The 18922-nt window shown below is 39.4% G+C and overlaps 1 protein-coding gene across 2 annotated transcripts in view; it reads right to left on the bottom strand.

The window, feature by feature from the left end:
- DNAH12 (dynein axonemal heavy chain 12) overlaps nucleotides 1-18922 on the bottom strand; it is a 451362-nt gene that overhangs the window by 158112 nt on the left and 274328 nt on the right. For both annotated transcript variants that reach the window (XM_033925718.1, XM_033925717.1), the window contains exons 41-42: nucleotides 15395-15694; nucleotides 5771-5949 (exon numbers count right to left, since the gene is read on the bottom strand). In XM_033925718.1, the coding sequence (XP_033781609.1) occupies nucleotides 5771-5949; nucleotides 15395-15694 (479 nt within the window). The remainder of the gene's footprint in view (nucleotides 1-5770; nucleotides 5950-15394; nucleotides 15695-18922) is intronic.

Consider the following 18922-nt stretch of genomic DNA (forward strand, 5'->3'; position numbering starts at 1 on the left):
CTAATGGTCAGATGTAATGCACATCCAGACAGGCAGAAATGTTTTGAGACGGCCCCCAATCCACCGCGTATTAGATTAGAACGACCAGAACCCCAGGAGGGCCAGGTCTGCTATCAGGTTGAGTCATAGGGCGACAGTCAGTCTAGAATCCATGACGTCGTCCAGACCTTTACCAAACAATCACAGCTCCTGAAAAGACAGTTAAGCCAAAGGAGTCTTGGAAGTGGAAACAGTAGCCCACTGCAGGCAGAGATGGAGTACTCTGACACCTAAGTCAAACTCGCATAAAGGCATACAATGCAATCGGCATATAAACTGTGCCTGCCAATCAAAGTTGAGGAGAGGAAATCATTGCCTCACTTTCCAGAGTGTGCTTTTGAGTGTGACAGATACATGCGACACAAGATGTCGCCAAAGCAACTGTGTCAAAGAGCTTCCTGAGGATCACCTCCACACAATAGTCCTGCATATCTTCCAATACTAAACCACTTACATTGTGTAGAAAGGTGCATTTTGTCACCTGTACCACTAAAAATCCTCCCTGGGCTGATCCAAAAGTTGCTGACAACCCCATGCTATAAAATTCCAATGAGGCAGAAGCAATAGTCAGAGCACCTTCCGGAGAGTTAAACCACTCCAAGACCAGAACACATATATCAGGGTACCAAGGGGCAGGTAGCAAACTACAAGCACACAACACAAAGCCAGGAAGAAGAAGTGGACAGAGTAGGCTGAGTGACCATAACCTCATGTAAAGATTCAGAAAGAAGGTCTGGCAAAGCTGCAAATTCAAATAGGCGTAGGCTCATGAGAGCATTTCCAGGCTCCTAAAACCCCAGAGGGATCCACAGATCCAGCACACAGTCCCTGATCCCTGTCCTGGGAAGTGCTGCACGTGTAAAGATGGGGTCAGTAAGCAAATCATCCACAACCGGACACCCCCAGATCAGGGTCAGGCAGCACAAGCAAAGTGGCAAGGTGAATCTAGAATGTGTCCAAAGGAGTAACGCCACTACTAGACGCTGTGCAGGCGTATTGGGACTGCGCAGGGGGAGAACACCATGGTCCAAAATCCAGAGGCAAAAATTTTAAAAATCGTGAAAGGGCATAGATCACCCTAAGGTGGCTAAACTGAGCCTTTCTGAAGCTGCGCAGAGTTCGCAGTCTGACGGATGGAATTACTAGCCATGCCGAGCCTCAAAAGTATGAAAGTCGCCCCACTGAAATAGCTGAGCATTTGAGCAATTGCTTCAGCAGAAGAGAGGTTAAGCTGGATGCTGCGACCCCCCTAGCTGTGCCATTTGGCATGTGGTGTAAAAACAACCTAAAAGTACTAAAATTGTACAATCTTGGCAAGAATCCACAAGAGGAGAGCCCAAGGACTCCGTCCCAGCAAGTTTCCAGGCAAAATATGCGGTTTTGAAAAAGCAGGGAGCTTAAGAAAATAAAATTGCTACAAATCCAAGATGGCCATAGTTACAAAGTTCACGCCAAAATCGCGATTTTTTCACACTTTCAAAACTTTAAAAATTGTGATTTTAGGATTTATTAGGAGGAGGAACATAGGGGAACATTCAGAAACACTCAAAACCCCACTTTCAAACCTCCCCAGATGTCTCTCAAAGGTTGTCAGCCTGTGCACTCCTGTGACCTGAGATCAGTTAGAAGTGCTACAAGCCTGCTTTCAGCTCTCTCACAGTAGCTGGGTGAGAATAATCACTGCCACAATGCTGGGAATTCTCCTACAAAGCTGATCTTCGGGCTGTCAGTCAGGCTCCAATGTCTTGACTATACCTCCACCCTTACGGACCATCATACGTGCACCGGAATGGGTGGAGGCACAACAACACAGCCGGCATCTTGCGAGACACCACTGAGCCTCCTAAGGGCGCCTAACAGCCTGCGCTTGACCCCTGATTAACAGAAGGTGAGACCACCTTAGGGACAGCCCTGAGTTCTAGAGAAAACTATGCAGGCTGGCCAACAGGTACCCAGAGGGATCGGCCTGTCAGCTATAGACTGAAATCTGTGAATTTCTCAAGCAGGCAGAGCTTCAAAATCACTCCAAGCACTAATTTACCATAAAAGGGGATGAAATTATGCTGAATTAAAACAATAAAATGGGGAGAGCAGAAAACACACAACTGCATCCATGAATGCAGAAGGAAAGAACTGTACAGGGAGCTAAACAGTCCAGTGCTGTACTACAGAGGCAGAGTGAAAACTATGGAGTGGATTCCTTCTGCAACCACGCAGCTAAAAGGAAATAACCGTACTGTCTAGAATGTCCCGCCTATTGCACTGGAAATAAACATCTTTATACAGAAAATCTACAGACTGATGCAGCTTTGCCAATAACTCCAGCTTCCATCCCTCCCACATAAAAAAAATCCATCATACACAGCCAAGCTACACGATACCACCGTATCTGCTCTGACTCCCCCCCCCCAAAAAAATAAATAAATAAATAAACACCTCAAAAACCTAACTTACTCTTTCAAACAAAAAGGATACAACTCCAAAATCATCTTCAAGAATACTGCCTTCTCCCACGAAATACGGCAATTAGACCACAGAGAGAACCCCTCTGATAGTGACATATAACCCAGAGCTGGAAAAACTGAGGAAAATCATAAAAGATCTACAGCTACTACTCCAGGGGGCCAAATTACTGAAAGATATATTTCCAGCTCCACTCATGCTGGCCATCCAGTCTGAAGCAGAAACTGGTAAAGAACACACTCCCTGAACACAAGGAAGAGAATGGCACAATTACCTGCAACAAAACTAAGTGTAAATAATGCCAACATATTTCACAAGGCCCCACAGTAGTCACCCACATGGGAAAAACATTCAACATAAGGGGATCCTTCACATGTTCATCTTCAAAAGTAATTTATATCATTCAATGCAAAAGGTGTAGAGAAGGATACTATACTGGAGAAACAAGCCAGATGCTTAAGACTAGGATTAATTTACACAGATATCATATTAAAAATTGCAATGGCAACCAGGATATCACCTCCGTGGGACAACATTTCAGAAAACCAGAACACTGCATCAATGGTTTTATGGTGAGAATATTAAAAGGAAATTTTAAGACAATCTATGAACACAAGATTTTTGAGATCAAAATGATAAAATAATAATAAATTTTATTTTTATACCGCAGTACCTCTCAGTTCTATGAAGTTAATAATAATGAAAAGCTGAACAAAAACACCAATAATACAACAATAGCATTAAAATTTCATTAGAACAGCTGGCAAATTTGTCAAAAGATAGGTTTTAACATTTTTTCTTTAAGCTGAACAAAAACAGTGATAATACAGTAGTAGCATTAAAATTCATAATAACATCAAACAAATTTATCAAAAAGATAAGTTTTAACATAAGAACATAAGAACTGCCATCTCCGGATCAGACCTTCGGTCCATCAAGTCCGGCGATCCGCACACGCGGAGGCCCTGCCAGGTGTACACCTGGCGTAATTTATAGTCCATTTACATTTTTCCTAAAAATTTGGTAGGAATTAGATGCCACAATCAGACCACTTAGCGTTTTACTCCATTTACCAGCTTGAAAAGATAGAGGTCTTTCAAGAAATCTTGTATATAAACATCCTTTTAAGGATGGAAAAGAGAAAAAAGAGCAACCACATGTACGGCAGTCATTGCCTGAAAATCCTAAATGTTTTAACATATAACATGGATCATTTTCAAATAGAGTCTTATAACTAATACAAGCAAATTTAAAAAGTATTCTCGCTTCAACAGGAAGCCAATGCAATTTCCTAAGATAAGGTGTTATATGTTCAGATTTTTTCAAGTTAAAGATCAAACGAACTGCTGTATTCTGAATAACTCTCATCTTCCCAATAGTTTTCTTATAGAAGCCCAAAAGAATATTACAGTAATACAATAGGCCCAGAACCAGAAACTGCACCATAATTCTGAGAGGTGAAATCAAAATATGATTTAATAGTATGGAGTTTCCAGAGAACAAAAAAGCTTTTTTTAACCAAGGCTTCTACTTCTGCATAAAAACATTTTGAAATTCACCGGATGGGTCTTAAGATATTGGCTCTCTCGCATTACAAAACATAATTTTTATTGCTCTAACACCTTCATATAACCCTTCCTTATCTCCCTGTCTCCCACCCTCCTTTCCCTGCCTTCTTCTTGTAAGATTGTCATTTGAATACTTTGATGTTTTACTCATATACTGATAGCTGTCTTCATTTGCTTATCTCTGAAGGATTACCTTTGAAAGCTAACCTAACCATGCTCTAGTTCAGTGGTCTCAAACATGCGGCCCGCCAGGTCGTATTTTGAGGCCCTCGGTATGTTTATCATAATCACAAAAGCAAAATAAAACAGTTTCTTGCTCAAATGTCTCTAGCTATAAATTACATTATTATTATTAAGACTTAGCCAAAAGGAAAGATTTATAAACTATAAAGAGTTTTACCATATGCAAAATTGTCATTTCTTTATTAAGACATTAACTATTTTTTCTGAGGCCCTCTAAGTACCTACAAATCCAAAATGTGGCCCTGCAAAGGCTTTGAGTTTGAGACCACTGCTCTAGTTAGTCCAATAAAAAAAAAGATATCACTTGGATTCTTTTTGTTTTGTTTTATTTCTACATATTGTCTAAGAGTGAACAGTTGCCATACTATTTTTTACAAATTGAAATGGGCCTTTTCCTTCTTCAACAAAAAAACTTGAATGCCTTCTACATTTGTTTGATTCAGGCTTGGAAACCAACTCAGGGCTCACCTCAGTGCAACTGGTCCATATTATCACCTTTTAGTAGGTAAACCCATCTCTATACAACCTTTACATTCAGTTCATGGCAAGCTTGCTTCATTTGAAGTCTCTCATCAAGCCCCTGGCTGTGTCTTGGGATCTCAACATTGTTCTAATATAGCTGATGATAACTCCCTTTGAGTCAACGGACTCATGTGAGTTGAAGTACCCAATACAGTGGGTCTTACTTTTGGTAGTCACTTTGGAATGCAGTCAGAGAGCTTTCGGGTTTAGTGACTTCATCTCCTGATAAATAGCTCAAGTTTCTTTACTTGGCAGTCTGTCCCTTAGCTGTAGTACTATATTTCTACTTTTAGGGAACTGCAGCTACTATTTTTCAAAAAACAGTTGCATCAACCAAAGATAACTGCTGCTCCCACTACTTACCAGGAAAACTCCAGTAGGTGCCAAAGGAATCAATGGTTTCAAGGGATTGGGGATTAGATGGGTGGGGTTGGGGATGAGAGATTCCCATTTGATATTTTGACCACAGAATTGTGGATTGGAATAGATAAGGGAGACTGGATGCTATATATTCAAAGGATTACAGATTGAGGGTGGAGGCAGATATGAGCGAACCACTATTTGTTTATTGAAGGGAATAGGGGATGAGAGATCTATTTTTTTATATATCTCCATGACTGGCACTTTAAGAGAGCAGACCTGAGTTGGAGCCTACCAACTTTGTGTTGCTGTAGCTGGGAACAAACAATATTCTAGGCTGCAGCAATGAAGAATACAAGTTATATATAGCTCATTTACCTATGGTATAGAGATGAATCCTGCAGTAAATTTTCATGTGGCAATATAGCACATGTGTGCTATTTTACCACAAGTTAGTAAACAAACTTCTTAGATTTTAAGCCTTCAAGGCTAAGGAAATATCTATCATGTAACTTGTCTTGAACTACCAATGAAAAGGGGTACATTAAATCTAAATAATTAAATAAAGTGCATACTTGAATATCACAAGATTCATTCTAGATTTATGGGTCTGGTTATATTCATCCAAATACAACTCCGCAATGACATTAAAATGTTGAACACTTGGAATTTCAGCGTAAAGTCTTTCATCTCCTTCAAGGTCTGGGTTCAAATAATCACCAAACAGCAGACTTCTTAGGTTTTCTTCAGAAACCTATGGTATAAAATCAAATCATGAATGCTACAGATTTCATTCTAATGCTATATTCACTAGAATTACAAAAGCAATTCTCAAAGAAAGAAGTGTTTTAAGACTTGTAAGTGGTAAGATAATTAGCAGTTAGGCACGTATATGCACTGCGCACCATTCTATAAAGCAATTATATAATTGGACACCAAAACCCCAGTGATATGTGCACAATGTTAAGCGCATTCACGTCAACTAAATGGCAGGCATTAGTGAGCACATCTAAATTCCACAAGTCTTGCACATAACTTACAGAATACAGCACAGTTACTTACCGTAACAGGTTTTATCCAGGGACAGCAGGCAGATATTCTCACTGATGGGTGACGGCACTGACAGAGCCCCGGTACGGACACTTTAGAGTGAATTGCACTCTAAGAACTTAGAAAGTTCTGGCTAGCCCGCACCGCACATGCGTGAGTGCCTTCCCGCCCGACATAGGCGCGCGGTCCCTCAGTTAAGATAAGCCAGCTAAAAAGCCAACCCGGGGAGGAGGGTGGGTTGTGAGAATAGCTGCCTGCTGTCCCTGGATAACACCTGTTACAGTAAGTAACTGTGTTTTACCCCAGGACAAGCAGGCAGCATATTCTCACTGATGGGTGACCTCCAAGCTAACAGAGATGGGATGGCGGGAGTGTTGGCCAAAAAAATAAAAATTGAAATACGAAATGGCCGAAGTTCCCATCTCGTCTGGAGAAAAAATCCAGACAGTAGTGAGAAGTGAAGGTATGAACTGAGGACCAAGTGGCAGCTGTACAGAGTTCCTCAAAGATGTAGTCAAAAGGAAAAACAACAAAAGCTGCCAGAGCTCAAACTCAGGGGACTTGGACACGATATCCCCATGCCAGTCCAGAGTGAGTATCACAGAATGAAAGGCAGGCAACCAGCCAGGTGAAAATCGTTCTCATGAATATAGGATACTCGAACTGGGTTGAAACAAAAGAAATGAAAAGTCAGGGAGAAATTTGCTGCAGCTTTGACCGGTGAATTAAGGAGGGCAAAAAAACGCTTACATTCCAAAGTATACAAAGTAAGAGCTACCGTAGGAAAACGAGGTGCAGGAAAAAACACAGACAGAAGAACTGACTGAGTGAGATGAAAATGGAGAAGAGACTTTGGACATGTACACAGAACCACCTTGTCATGATGAAAAACTGTTAAGGAGGAATCTGCCAATAATGCATGAAACTCACCGACCCTCCTGGCAGAGGTGAGAGACATAAGGAAAAAAACTACTTTCCAGGTAAGAAACTCCAGTTGAGCTGATGCCATTATTACAAATGGTAGCATCAACAAACAGAAAAGAACTACAGGAAGAGTCCGGACGATAGAAGGAGACTGTAGAGATGGTTTCACAGGGAAAAAGAAATTCCATCAATAAACCTGGAAACCCAATAGAGAAGGTTATAGCCCAAATGACAGGAGAAGGTTTGAGGTGTGGTTATACACCGTTAAAAAAAACCCCTGGCAGTAAACTAGAAACCAGAGGATAAGCAGAAAAAGTTGACCCTTGACTGACAAAGGGAAAAAATGCAATAGCATTGAAAAGAAGTCTGAGAGATATAGATTCGAGACTAGAATCAAACAAAAGAAAAAATAAGCCAAGATCAATACCACCGCCAAGGAAGGTGGGGGAACAGGCAGATAAAAATACACCAGAAAAAGAACCGAAACCACTTTTGATATTAACAAGGTTGAGCGACTGGTGTCCTGGAGACTTACAGAAATCAACAAACGGGCTGAGAAAGATGTAAATGAAATTGAAACAGCCCGAGGAAAAAAACAATGGAGATTGGAATAAATCAAAGATTCCCGAGTCGGAGTGAGCCGAGTAGGAAAATTAGAAGAAGAAAAGGCTCCCTAAATTTGAGTTGAAAAAGAAGGGAGAACCCATGTCTGGGCCACCATGAAGTAAAGAGAAGCATTTGAGCTTGAATAAAATGCTCAACTGGAGAAGACGTGGAGGGAATGCATATAGAAACATACCCGTCCAATCCAGGAGAAAAACATCTGTTGCCAGACGAAAAAAGTAGTAAAGTCTGGAGCAAAACCCTGGAGCAGCTGGAAGGAGTTGCCAACAAGTCCATTGGAAAAGCGCCCTGTTGAGCAAAATTGGACTAGAAAGTTGTAAAAGGAAAGTCCATGCAGGAGGTCAAAGAATCTGCGGAGGTCCCCATGCATAGTAGCAAGAGCAGATAGCAAGTTGTCTGTCAAGTCCATAAGAGTAGGGCCTCCTGACTCAACAGGAGAGAGCCCTAACCACCTTGCTCAAAAATATGTAGTGCATAACACTGGATTGACAGTGCAAGGGAGGAGGACTTGAGGACAGAAGAGATGATGGATCAGGCAGGAAGACCATGCAAGGAGGGGGGGGACGAAGAAAAAAAGGGCTCTCCGGAGAGAGTAGAGAAGAGCAGTCCTAATCAAAGCAACTGCAGAGGAAAGACAGACATGCTGTGAGAGACGAGCTCACGCCTGATACCACTGGAAAACAAAAGACCATTGAGGAGTACAAAAATGTAATGTGACCCATGGCATAACAGAAAACAGGAGAAGCCCTGTTGCTCAAAAGAACCATCAGGTGTCTGGCAGGAAAGGATTGAAAAAAGAAACAACTGCAGACCCAGATGGATGAGAGATTGAAAATAATCTTAGAGAAAAACACTCTCAAAAAAGAGGTATCAAGGAGTACCCCAATAAAACACAGACATGAATTGGGGTATGTAAACTCAAAATCTAAAGAAAATGAGATGGTTTGAGAAGGGTCTGAACCAGTTCCCAAGGAAAAAAAAAAAACAGCTGGGAAAAAAACAGAGGTTTAAAAGAAAAAGACAAAACTAGAATGCCCTGTAATCAACTAGATGTGGCCAGCACAATGAGACACCTCCTGAAGAATCTGGAATCAAATGCCAGTTGAAAGGAGAAAAACCAAGACTGGGAAGGAGAACGGCTGAGTAGAACTGAAAAGCACAACTTGAAAGCCGTGTGAATTGGAGAATGTGGCAGCTGCCTTGAAAACCAGGAAGCAGAGCCATGAGGTCTGAAGAAGGAGAAACTAGTTCTGAAGAACTGCTGGACTAGAAAAAAGAGATCCGAGATCCAGAAAAAACACAATCTTCCAGTGAACTTGAAAATCAAGAGAAAGAAGGGATAAGAATCCCTAAATCCATGAATCAAAGTCTTCAGGGAGAATCAGCAGGAGAAAGAAGGAAGGACTGCATAAGATCCCATGTAGACTCTCAAGAGAGAAAAACAGAGTCTGAGAGCAGGGGGAAAACATCACGGGTATAAAACCTGCCATACGAAGATAACTTAGAGAGACAAGGCTTAGTAGTACACAAAGAACTGAAAAAAATAGCCTACATGAAGGTGAAGACTGCTATTCAGAAATGACCAGAGAATCTCACCGGGTCCATTGTGCGGAGGAAACATGTCCCAGTATGGTCCTAGGAACACCAAAAAAAATGTTCCCCAAATCAGACATAGGCAAGAACCTGCCTTGGTGAGAGATGATAAAAACAGATACCCAAATGCAGACCAAGTGTAGGTAGAGAAATGGAAAAGAAAAAAAATAAACTAGAAACGTTCAGTTTATATATACATATATTTTTTAATAATGAAAAAAGAAAAGAAGAAACTGTCTAGAAAGTCAGAAAACCGCGAGAGCGGGAAGGCAGCGAAAATAAAAAATTTTCAACAGCCATTGAAACGCAACTTCTTAGCTCCGCGGAAACTAAGAAACCGAGGGACTCCGCGCCTACGTCGGGCAGGAAGGCACTCGCACATGTGCAGTGTGGGCTAGCCAGAACTTTCTAAGTTCTTAGAGTGCAATTCACTCTAAAGTGTCCGTACCGGGGCTCCGTCGGTGCCGTCATCCATCAGTGAGAATATGCTGCCTGCTTGTCCTGGGATAATGTAAGTTACATGCATATGTGGGAGACATAAGTAGAATACAAAATAGAGGCAAAAATCAAGAAGCAGGTTAGTCCAAGTAGAAGATATATGCTTTATTAACAACAAAGACCTGACGTTGCCACATTTCGCACTCAGTCTGTGTCAAGGGTAAAAGCTGCAGGGGAAATTTGACGCACAACCCGTTAGTCAGCTCTTCCAAGGGAGAGTGCAAGATTTGCTGCCAGTCTGGAGGAAGCCATATTGATTTGCTCTTTGGGTCGGAAGTGCTGACTAACAGGGGTTGTGTGTCAAATTTCCCCTGCAGCTTTTACTCCGGATGCAGCCTGAGGGCAAAACGTGGCCAAGTCAGGTCTTTGTTGCTTATAAATCATATGTCTTCAACTTGAATTAATCTGCTTCTTGGTTGTTCTTCACATATATATGTCTTCCTCGAAATTATATGCTAATGCACTTGCACACTGTTTTACAGAATGGTGCATAGTGCACAGATTTATTTAAAAATTTCTTATATACAGCACATCTACAATTTTGAGCAGTATATAACATATATACATAAAGCACATTCAACATTTCAAATCCAAAAAAGTATGCTACTATGTCTCTAAACCATTCAACATTATAGATACAAGTACAGCAATTTAAAAACAAAACAAAACCCTGAACATTAAATTAAAATGCCTGTGAAAATAAATGTTTATAAAATCTTTCCAAATATGCTCAGAGACTCCATCATTCTCATTTCGTTTAGAAGAGTTTTCCTTAATGAAGGACCAACAACCATAAAGATCATGTCTCTGTATATCTCCAGACTAATTTGTTTAAAATTTGGAATATCATGTAGTGTCTGATTCCTAGAGTATAAAGTGTGTCCTGGAACATGAACCCTTAATGTTGCAGCTAAACAGGAAAATTGTTGATCATGCAATATTTTAAAAATCAATATTAAAATCTTAAATTGAATATGCCAAGAAGTTGGTAACCAATGTAATAGTTTAAAAATCGGTATAATATGATTAAACAAGGAACAACCTGAAACTAAATAGGCAGCCGCATTTTGGGCTATTTGTAAAGATCTTAAATCTTTCTTGGGATGACCAACTAGCAAAGAAGTACATTAATCAAACAATGGATATATAGGAATGCACAACTGTCCAAAAGTTAACTGGACTCAACCGTCCTTTCAAAGGCCGTAACAATTTCAACTTCAAAAATATCTTCTCAACAACTGATTTAAGATACAATTTCATTGATGATGATGAATCAAGAAGAACTTAGAATTGGAATTTCCATGTTCTCATATACATGCATAACTGCCAATTACCTTACCGCTTATGCACATATGAGGTGTGTAATTACATTTACACAGTTACAGAATTACTCTTAGAAGGTACAACTGTCCAAGGAATTTCCCTAGGAAAACAGAGGTAAGGAAATGACAAGGCAGCCAGTCTACTAGATCCAATGTTGAAAGAAGACAAGAAGCAGACCACATGAAGAAAAATTTTATTTAATGCTCCCAGAAAGCATTGCTCGACATGGCTGCTTTTCGCCAACTAGGCTACATCAGAGGCATATAGTTACAGTTGTAACAGACCCTGGAAAATTTATTTCAGTACTAGTGGAAATGGTTGTGTGTTACCAGTTGGTTGCATGCCCCTGAAGCAGCCTAGTTAGTGAAATGTGGTCACCACTTCCTAGGAACATTGATTTAAAAAAACCTTTTCTTCATATGGTGTGCTTCCTGGAAAAACAGATGCATTGGCCTTATAAGAACTGCCGCTGCTGGGTCAGACCAGTGGTCCATCATGCCCAGCAGTCCACTTGCATGGTGGCCCCTAGGTCAAAGACCAGTGCTCTAAATGAGTCCAGCCTCATCTGCGTACATTCTAGTTTAACAGGAATTTGTCCAACTTTGTCTTGAATCCCTGGAGGGTGTTTTCCCCTATAACAGACTCTGGAAGAGCATTCCAGTTTTCTACCACTCTCTGGGTGAAGAACTTATTTATGTTTGTACAGAATCTATCCCCTTTCACTTAGAGAGTGCCCTCTCGTTCTCCCTACCTTGGAGAGGGTGAACAACATGTCTTTATCTACTAAGTTTATTCCCTTCAGTATCTTGAATGTTTCGATCATGTCCCCTCTCAGTCTCCTCTTTTCAAGGGAGAAGAGGCCCAGTTTCTCTAATCTCTCGCTGTACAGCAACTCCTCCAGCCCCTTAACCATTTTAGTCGCTCTTCTCTGGACCCTTTCGAGTAGTACCATGTCCTTCTTCATGTACGGCGACCAGTGCTGGACGTAGTACTCCAGGTGAGGGCACACAATGGCCCGGTACAGCGGCATGATAACCTTCTCCGATCTGTTTGTGATCCCCTTCTTTATCATTCCTAGCATTCTGTTTGCCCTTTTTGCCGCCGCTGCACATTGCGTGGACGGCTTCATTTACTTGTCGATCAGAACTCCCAAGTCTCTTTCCTGGGAGGTCTCTCCAAGTACCGCCCTGGACATCCTGTATTCGTGCATGAGATTTTTGTTCCCTACATGCATCACTTTACACTTATCCACATTGAATCTCACTTGCCATGTTGATGCCCATTTCTTGAGCATGGTTATGTTACACTGCAGATCTTTACAATCCTCCTGTGTCTTCACTACTCTGAATAACTTCGTATCATCCGCAAATTTAGTCACCTCACTCATAGTACCAATGGCCAGATCGTTTATAAAGATGTTGAAGAGCATGGGTCCAAGCATCGAGCCTTGTGGCACCCCACTGGTGATGCTCTTCCAGTCTGAGTATTGTTCATTTACCCCCACTCTCTGTTTCCTATGCTCCAGCCAGTTTTTAATCCACTTGAGTATAAATAGTATCTACAGTGGTGTGCCTACTAGCACTCTTAATCAAGGCATCTTGTTATAAAATTTCCCCCATAATACACAGTTTCATATATTAACATAGCCACTATTTATCTTGGAACGTATTAGAGTTATTTAAGTTACTCATAAAAGTACATTGCAACCTAAATACGAGAAATGTCCAATCCAAACAAATACTCCAACAACATAATAAAGTTACTTACCTTTACCATATGTTCTCTGTGGCTTAGTGACCCCCATCTCCTGATCCCTGATAAACAGCTAAAAGTCCCCTTACTTGGAAATCTGTCCCTTACCTGTAATACTATAATACTATTTTTAGGGATCTGCAGCTATTATTTTTCAAAAAGCAGCAGAATCCGTGGATGGAGAATACAAGTCTTCAAAACAAGACTACCACTATTGGAGCCTGACACTGGAACACTATTCCAGCCTAAGTTTCTAGAAATTTTGAATAGGTTCACCAGTTATATGTATGACTTCCTGCCTGCAACGGTTGCACAGGACTTCCTCTGTCTATTTCATAGCTTAATTTAGCAGAAAGCACAACTCCTTAGGGAAGTGGGAGAAAATGCGAGGACTTGTATCCTGCTGGCCACTGAGAAATGTGTGTCAAACAAAGAAATAGACCTGAGTGGGATGGAGTACCTGAATGTAAACCACTTAGGCTATATGTTGTATATAAATACTTAAATAAAAATAAATACATTCTAATCACCAAATAGATTCTAAAGGACTATATGGTCAAATCTACTGCATCATTTGGAGTCCTGCTCTAAGCAATAATGAGATATGAATGTTTAGACAAAAGACCATATGCGCATAAGTGGTAAGATAATTTAGCCTCTTTTATGGAGGCTGATCGCAAGTGAGCTATTGATGTTGCCATAACTCTGATTTTATGAGCTGTGACATTAGAGAGTATGTGTTTGTCAACAGTAGCCCCCATTCTGTTTGGGTCAAAATAAATAAAAATCTGGGTGGAATTTCTATGACCTTTAGTCTGCCCTAGTTAGAAAGCCAAGGCTCTCTTGCAATCTAATGTGTGCAGTGCCTTTTCACCTTTGTGAGCGGGAAATCTAGAAAAATTATTGGTAGGACAATAGATTGATGAAGATGGAACCCTAACACTATCTTAGGAAAGAACTTTGGATGAGTGCACAAAAGAATCCCTCTGTTGTAAAATCTTGTATAAGTTGGTTCAGTTACTATGGTTTGGAGCTCACTTACTCTGCAAACTGAAGTTACTGCCACCCAAAACAAGACCTTCTAGGTCAGGTACTTTAGCTGAGAGGTGTTAAGCAGCTCAAAAGAAGCTTTCATCAGCTGGCTTAAAGAAAATATTGAGGTCTCATGACACTGCAAGAAGCTTGATAGGCAGCTTCAATAGAAACAAGTCATGCATAAACTGAACTAAAGGCTGTACAGAGATGGGTTTTCCTTCTATATGGTGATGATATGTGTTAACCACTAAAGTCTACTCTTTTGGAATTGGTCTTTAAACCTGACTCTGAAAAATGTAGAAGGTATTCAAGTTGCATTTGTGTGGGACAGGAAAAAGGATCTAGTGCCCTTCCCTTATATCAGATTACAAACCTCTTCCATTTGAAACGGTATGGCCTTCTAGTGGAAACACTTATGGAACGCATTGTCAGGAAAACTTTATATCAGGGTAACACACAATTTAAGAAGATTTTAAAAATACACTATTTTGTACAAGCATTTTTTGATTGATCTATTGGTACTTGATATATTCAGTTAGGCAACAATTGAAGAGATGTGCGATTGTGGATGTTTTATTGTTTAGTAGTATGGTCTTTGATAGTTTTATTGTGTATGTTCTATTGTACTCTGCCTAGGTTTTAGGCAGATAAGGTTTTAAATAAATAATTAAGTCAAAAGAACCTCAGACAAACTGTCCAGTAAGTTCAGAGATGCTAATGGTATCCTGTCAAACATTTAAGCTTTAAAGGCTAGGGACTCAATGTTGGGATGAAGCATCCTTCCCTGAGGCTGCATGATCAGGGTTGGAGTAAATTTCAGCCTTAGTTCTTCTCATGAAGAGTTCTAGAAGAAATGGGAATCAAATCTGTTTGAGCCAGTAAAGGGTTAAAAGCATCATAGGTCCCCCAGTCTGGTTTGAGTTCCAGGACAGTTTTGGCTACAAGAAATATAGAAGGATAAGCATACAGAAAACTCTCTCCCCAATTAAAGAGGGAAAAAAGCATCCAAGACTAGTTTGCCATGTATCCTTATTCTGAAAGGAAACTAAGGGATTTCCTGTCCTAAGGTGTAATGTAAAAGTCTATCGAGGGAGTACCCCACTTAGAAAAATGCTGGATACTCACCGATTTTGTCAGAACTTGTCCCTACTTGTCCTTAGAGAACATGAATGTACAAGGTCTGATTGAACTATATTTGAAAACTAATACAATTGAGTAGCAGGGCTTAACTCACCAAAAAGCAAGAGCTGATTAAACAAATACAATTAAACCAAATTGTTTGAATAAGTCCCATGATTAGTTTTTGTTACATGCAAAGAAAAAGAAATTCAAGACAAAATGCTATTAGTCTATAAATGCAATGGTAGTTTACATTTCTAGTAGCAAAGTTCAGGACTTACAGGTGCATATTCCTGCTTCAAATGTTCAAAGACTGAGTCAAAATTATCTTTGAAATGCTCCTTCACAACATCCTTAATCAAATTATATAACCATGATCTATCTGCATCATCCACAAGACGGTCATAAAATACCCGAAGAACTTCATGCACAAATAGGCGGGTCATTACTCGCTTATTCTCAATTGACTCTTTCTTAATAAGTAAGCAGCCTTGAATTACACGTGAAAAATCACGCAAGTTAAAAGTATAATGGGACTTGGCTGGTGTAGGCAGTAGGTTTTCCATGGCTTTCTTGTATACCTGCAGAAAGGAAACATACCAGACAGTAGAGTAAAGGCATACCATTTTGAAGGGAGAAATGAAAAAATGTTATTGTTTTAAATTCTTTATTCATTTTAAATCTTAAACAAGTGTACAAGAAAATATCCATTAAACTTTCAATATAACACTTGAAATTCTTAATCATATCATCTAGAACAAAAATATACATCCCCCACCCCTCACCCTTCTTAAAGTAACTAAACTTCTTGAGTCATTTTAAAACAGACAATAAGTGTACATAAATATATCCATTATAATTTCAATACAGCACTTAAAATTCTTAATCAAATCCTCATAAACAAAAATAGAAATCCCCTCCCTCCCACCCTTCTTAAAGTAAGTAAAACAAACTTTCAAATAAAAATTATATCACCCCCAGCCCCCAATGTGTAAATATAATCTCCCTTAAAAAAATGACGTCTACTCATTACAATACTTTTCCATTGGTCCCCAGATCTTTATAAACTTATTGTAAGTCCCTTTCTGCGTAGCAATAGCTCTTTCCATCTTATAAATATGGCATACTGAATTCCACCAAAATGTATAGTTAAGATTAGAGTAGTTTTTCCAATTGTTGGTAATATGCTGAATGGTTATTAATTTATCTGCTCTCTTAAACTGAGCTGACTGAAAACATTTTTCTTTTTTTCATCTTAATATGATTATATTTCTCAAGTATTAAAAGGTGCATTTTACATAGAACATTGAGATTGAAATTCACATGTCCAGATACAGGTATGTTCAATTCTGACAGTACTTTACAAAAGGCTCTTCTCAACAAAGAACCTTCTGTAAAATACCTAATAAGGACTTACAAGAGTATATATATTTATTTGTTAGTATGTACAATGGGAACAGCCATTTTATAAATATACATGTGGTAAGTTATCTCTGCAATGCCAGATGGTCATTTTATTTATTTATTTTAATCTTTATTGAGTTTTCAAAGCTGCCAAAAAGTGCAATACAATATTCATACAAATAATAATAATCAAATAAGCACTTTTAATCAATCAGTATCAATACAACAATAAACCTCACCCCCACCCAATTTTCATCAGAGAATAAAGTCACACAAAAGATATATCCCCTCTCCATACCTTGATGTGTGCTTATTATACCAACAGAAATAAGGATAAAAGACAATTATAATGAATCCACAAAAGACGTCAATGGGCCCCAAACTAACTTGAATATTTTAGAATGCCCCAGCATATCCACATTCATCTTCTCATACTTATAGCTTAAGCATAGATTCGCCCACCAAAAAGTAAAACTAAGGCGATCCCTATTTTTCCAGTTACAGGTAACCATTTGCATGGCTTTCCCGGTCATAATAAGGAAAAGCCGACATTTATATCTATCCAATGAGGGTTTGAGATGCAATATCATCCCGCATATGACTACCTCATATGTCAAAGGAATCGATGACTCCAGTATGGTATTAATCTGTCCTCATATTGACTTCCAAAAGTTGAGTATCAAAGGACAATAGAACAGCAGATGATCCAGTGTCTCTATGTCTAGATGACAGTGTCAGCATCTATTAGATTTAGAACTATCTAATTTCTGTAAACGAACAGGGGTCCAGAAACTTCTATGTAACAAAAAAAACATGTTTGTCTCATAGATGCTGACACCGTACATCTCATCCTCCAAGTCCAAATTCGTGGCCATTGAGAAGCAGAAATCTGTTGCTTTATCTCAATGCTCCAAATGTCTCTAAGACTAGTTTTTTGTTTCCTTGTCATATAACCAGATATTAATTTATACCACTGAGCGGCCTGATGCCCTAGGAAATCCGTCTGGAAGCATTGGACCTGCAAGCTATAATGATTTTTTAGATTACGCCAATCAGGGAACCCCTTCTGAATGGCATGCTTCAACTGCAACCACTTATAAATTTGAGACTTTGCAATGCCAAAAGTTTGTTGCAGTCGTGAAAACTCAAAACATTTTCCCATTTGATAAAACATCATCTAGTGTACATATACCTGCCAGCATCCAGTGCTTCCAGAAGATCCCAGACTCGCCAATTTGAATCTTGGAGTTTAGCCATAAGGATTGATAAGTAGATTTCTCTACTGGAATATCTGTTAGATTGTTAATAAATTTCAAGGTTATCCAAGTGTCAAATAAAATACTATTGTCCTTAACATATCTGGGTAACTTGAAACAACCGTAATGGGGACATAAGTTGCCACTCTAAGTACAACCAATCTGGGAGATGTTCCAAGACCTCAGGAAGGATCCAGTACATACGCTGCCGCATGATAAAAGCTTGATGGTATCTGTAAAAATTTGGGAAATTTACCCCACCCTCCGCAATTGGTTTTTGCAAAGATACTAGAGATATTTTAGCAGTTTTACCCAGCAAAATAAAGTTAGTGAGAATTCTATTTAGTTTCCTATAGAAGGACCCCTGAAAATAAACTGGCAACATCCCCATTTGGTAGCAAACCACAGACAATGTCATCATCTTGACAGTTTGTACTCCCCCCACCAAGAAAGATGTAAAGGATTCCAATGCTCACACATTATTGGCAATAAAGATTTTTCATTTACTGTCATTGTGTCTTCCAGAGGTTTTTGTATCATGATGCCTAAATATTTTATCCTCTCTTCCTTCCAAAGGAATGGAAATAACTCAAATAATCCTTTTGTACAATGTACACTTAGCGGCAGAACCTCTGATTTACTCCAATTTATTTTATAACCCGAAAATTTACTGAATCGTTCAATCAATTCCAGTAAATGCGGAATGGCAAAATCAGGATTTCTCAAATGAAGCAAGATATCATCTGCATACACAGAGACCTTATATTCCCGACCTGCATAAGGAATACCCTGTATCTCCTCTGCCTGTTGAATAGCCAACAACAAGGGTTCCAGAACAATATCAAACAGCAAAGGAGATAATGGAAATCCTTGCCTATCTCCCCTCTCCAGAAAGAAACGTTCTGAAAAAGTATTATTAATTTATATTCTGGCAGAAGGGGAGCTATTCAAGGTTTGGATCATTTGTATAAATTCAGATCCTATACCAAACCAATCCATTGCTTGATACATGAAAATCCACTCCATGTGATCAAAGGTCTTCTCTGCATCCAAAGAGACAGATAAAGTCGGATCATTCATTGTTTTTGATAAATTTAGCATATGAAATGCCAATCTAGTATTATTTGAAGAGTGCCTCTGAGCAACGAA

Source organism: Geotrypetes seraphini, chromosome 17 (assembly GCF_902459505.1).
Source record: "Geotrypetes seraphini chromosome 17, aGeoSer1.1, whole genome shotgun sequence".
NCBI classification, from domain to species: Eukaryota; Metazoa; Chordata; class Amphibia; order Gymnophiona; family Dermophiidae; genus Geotrypetes; species Geotrypetes seraphini.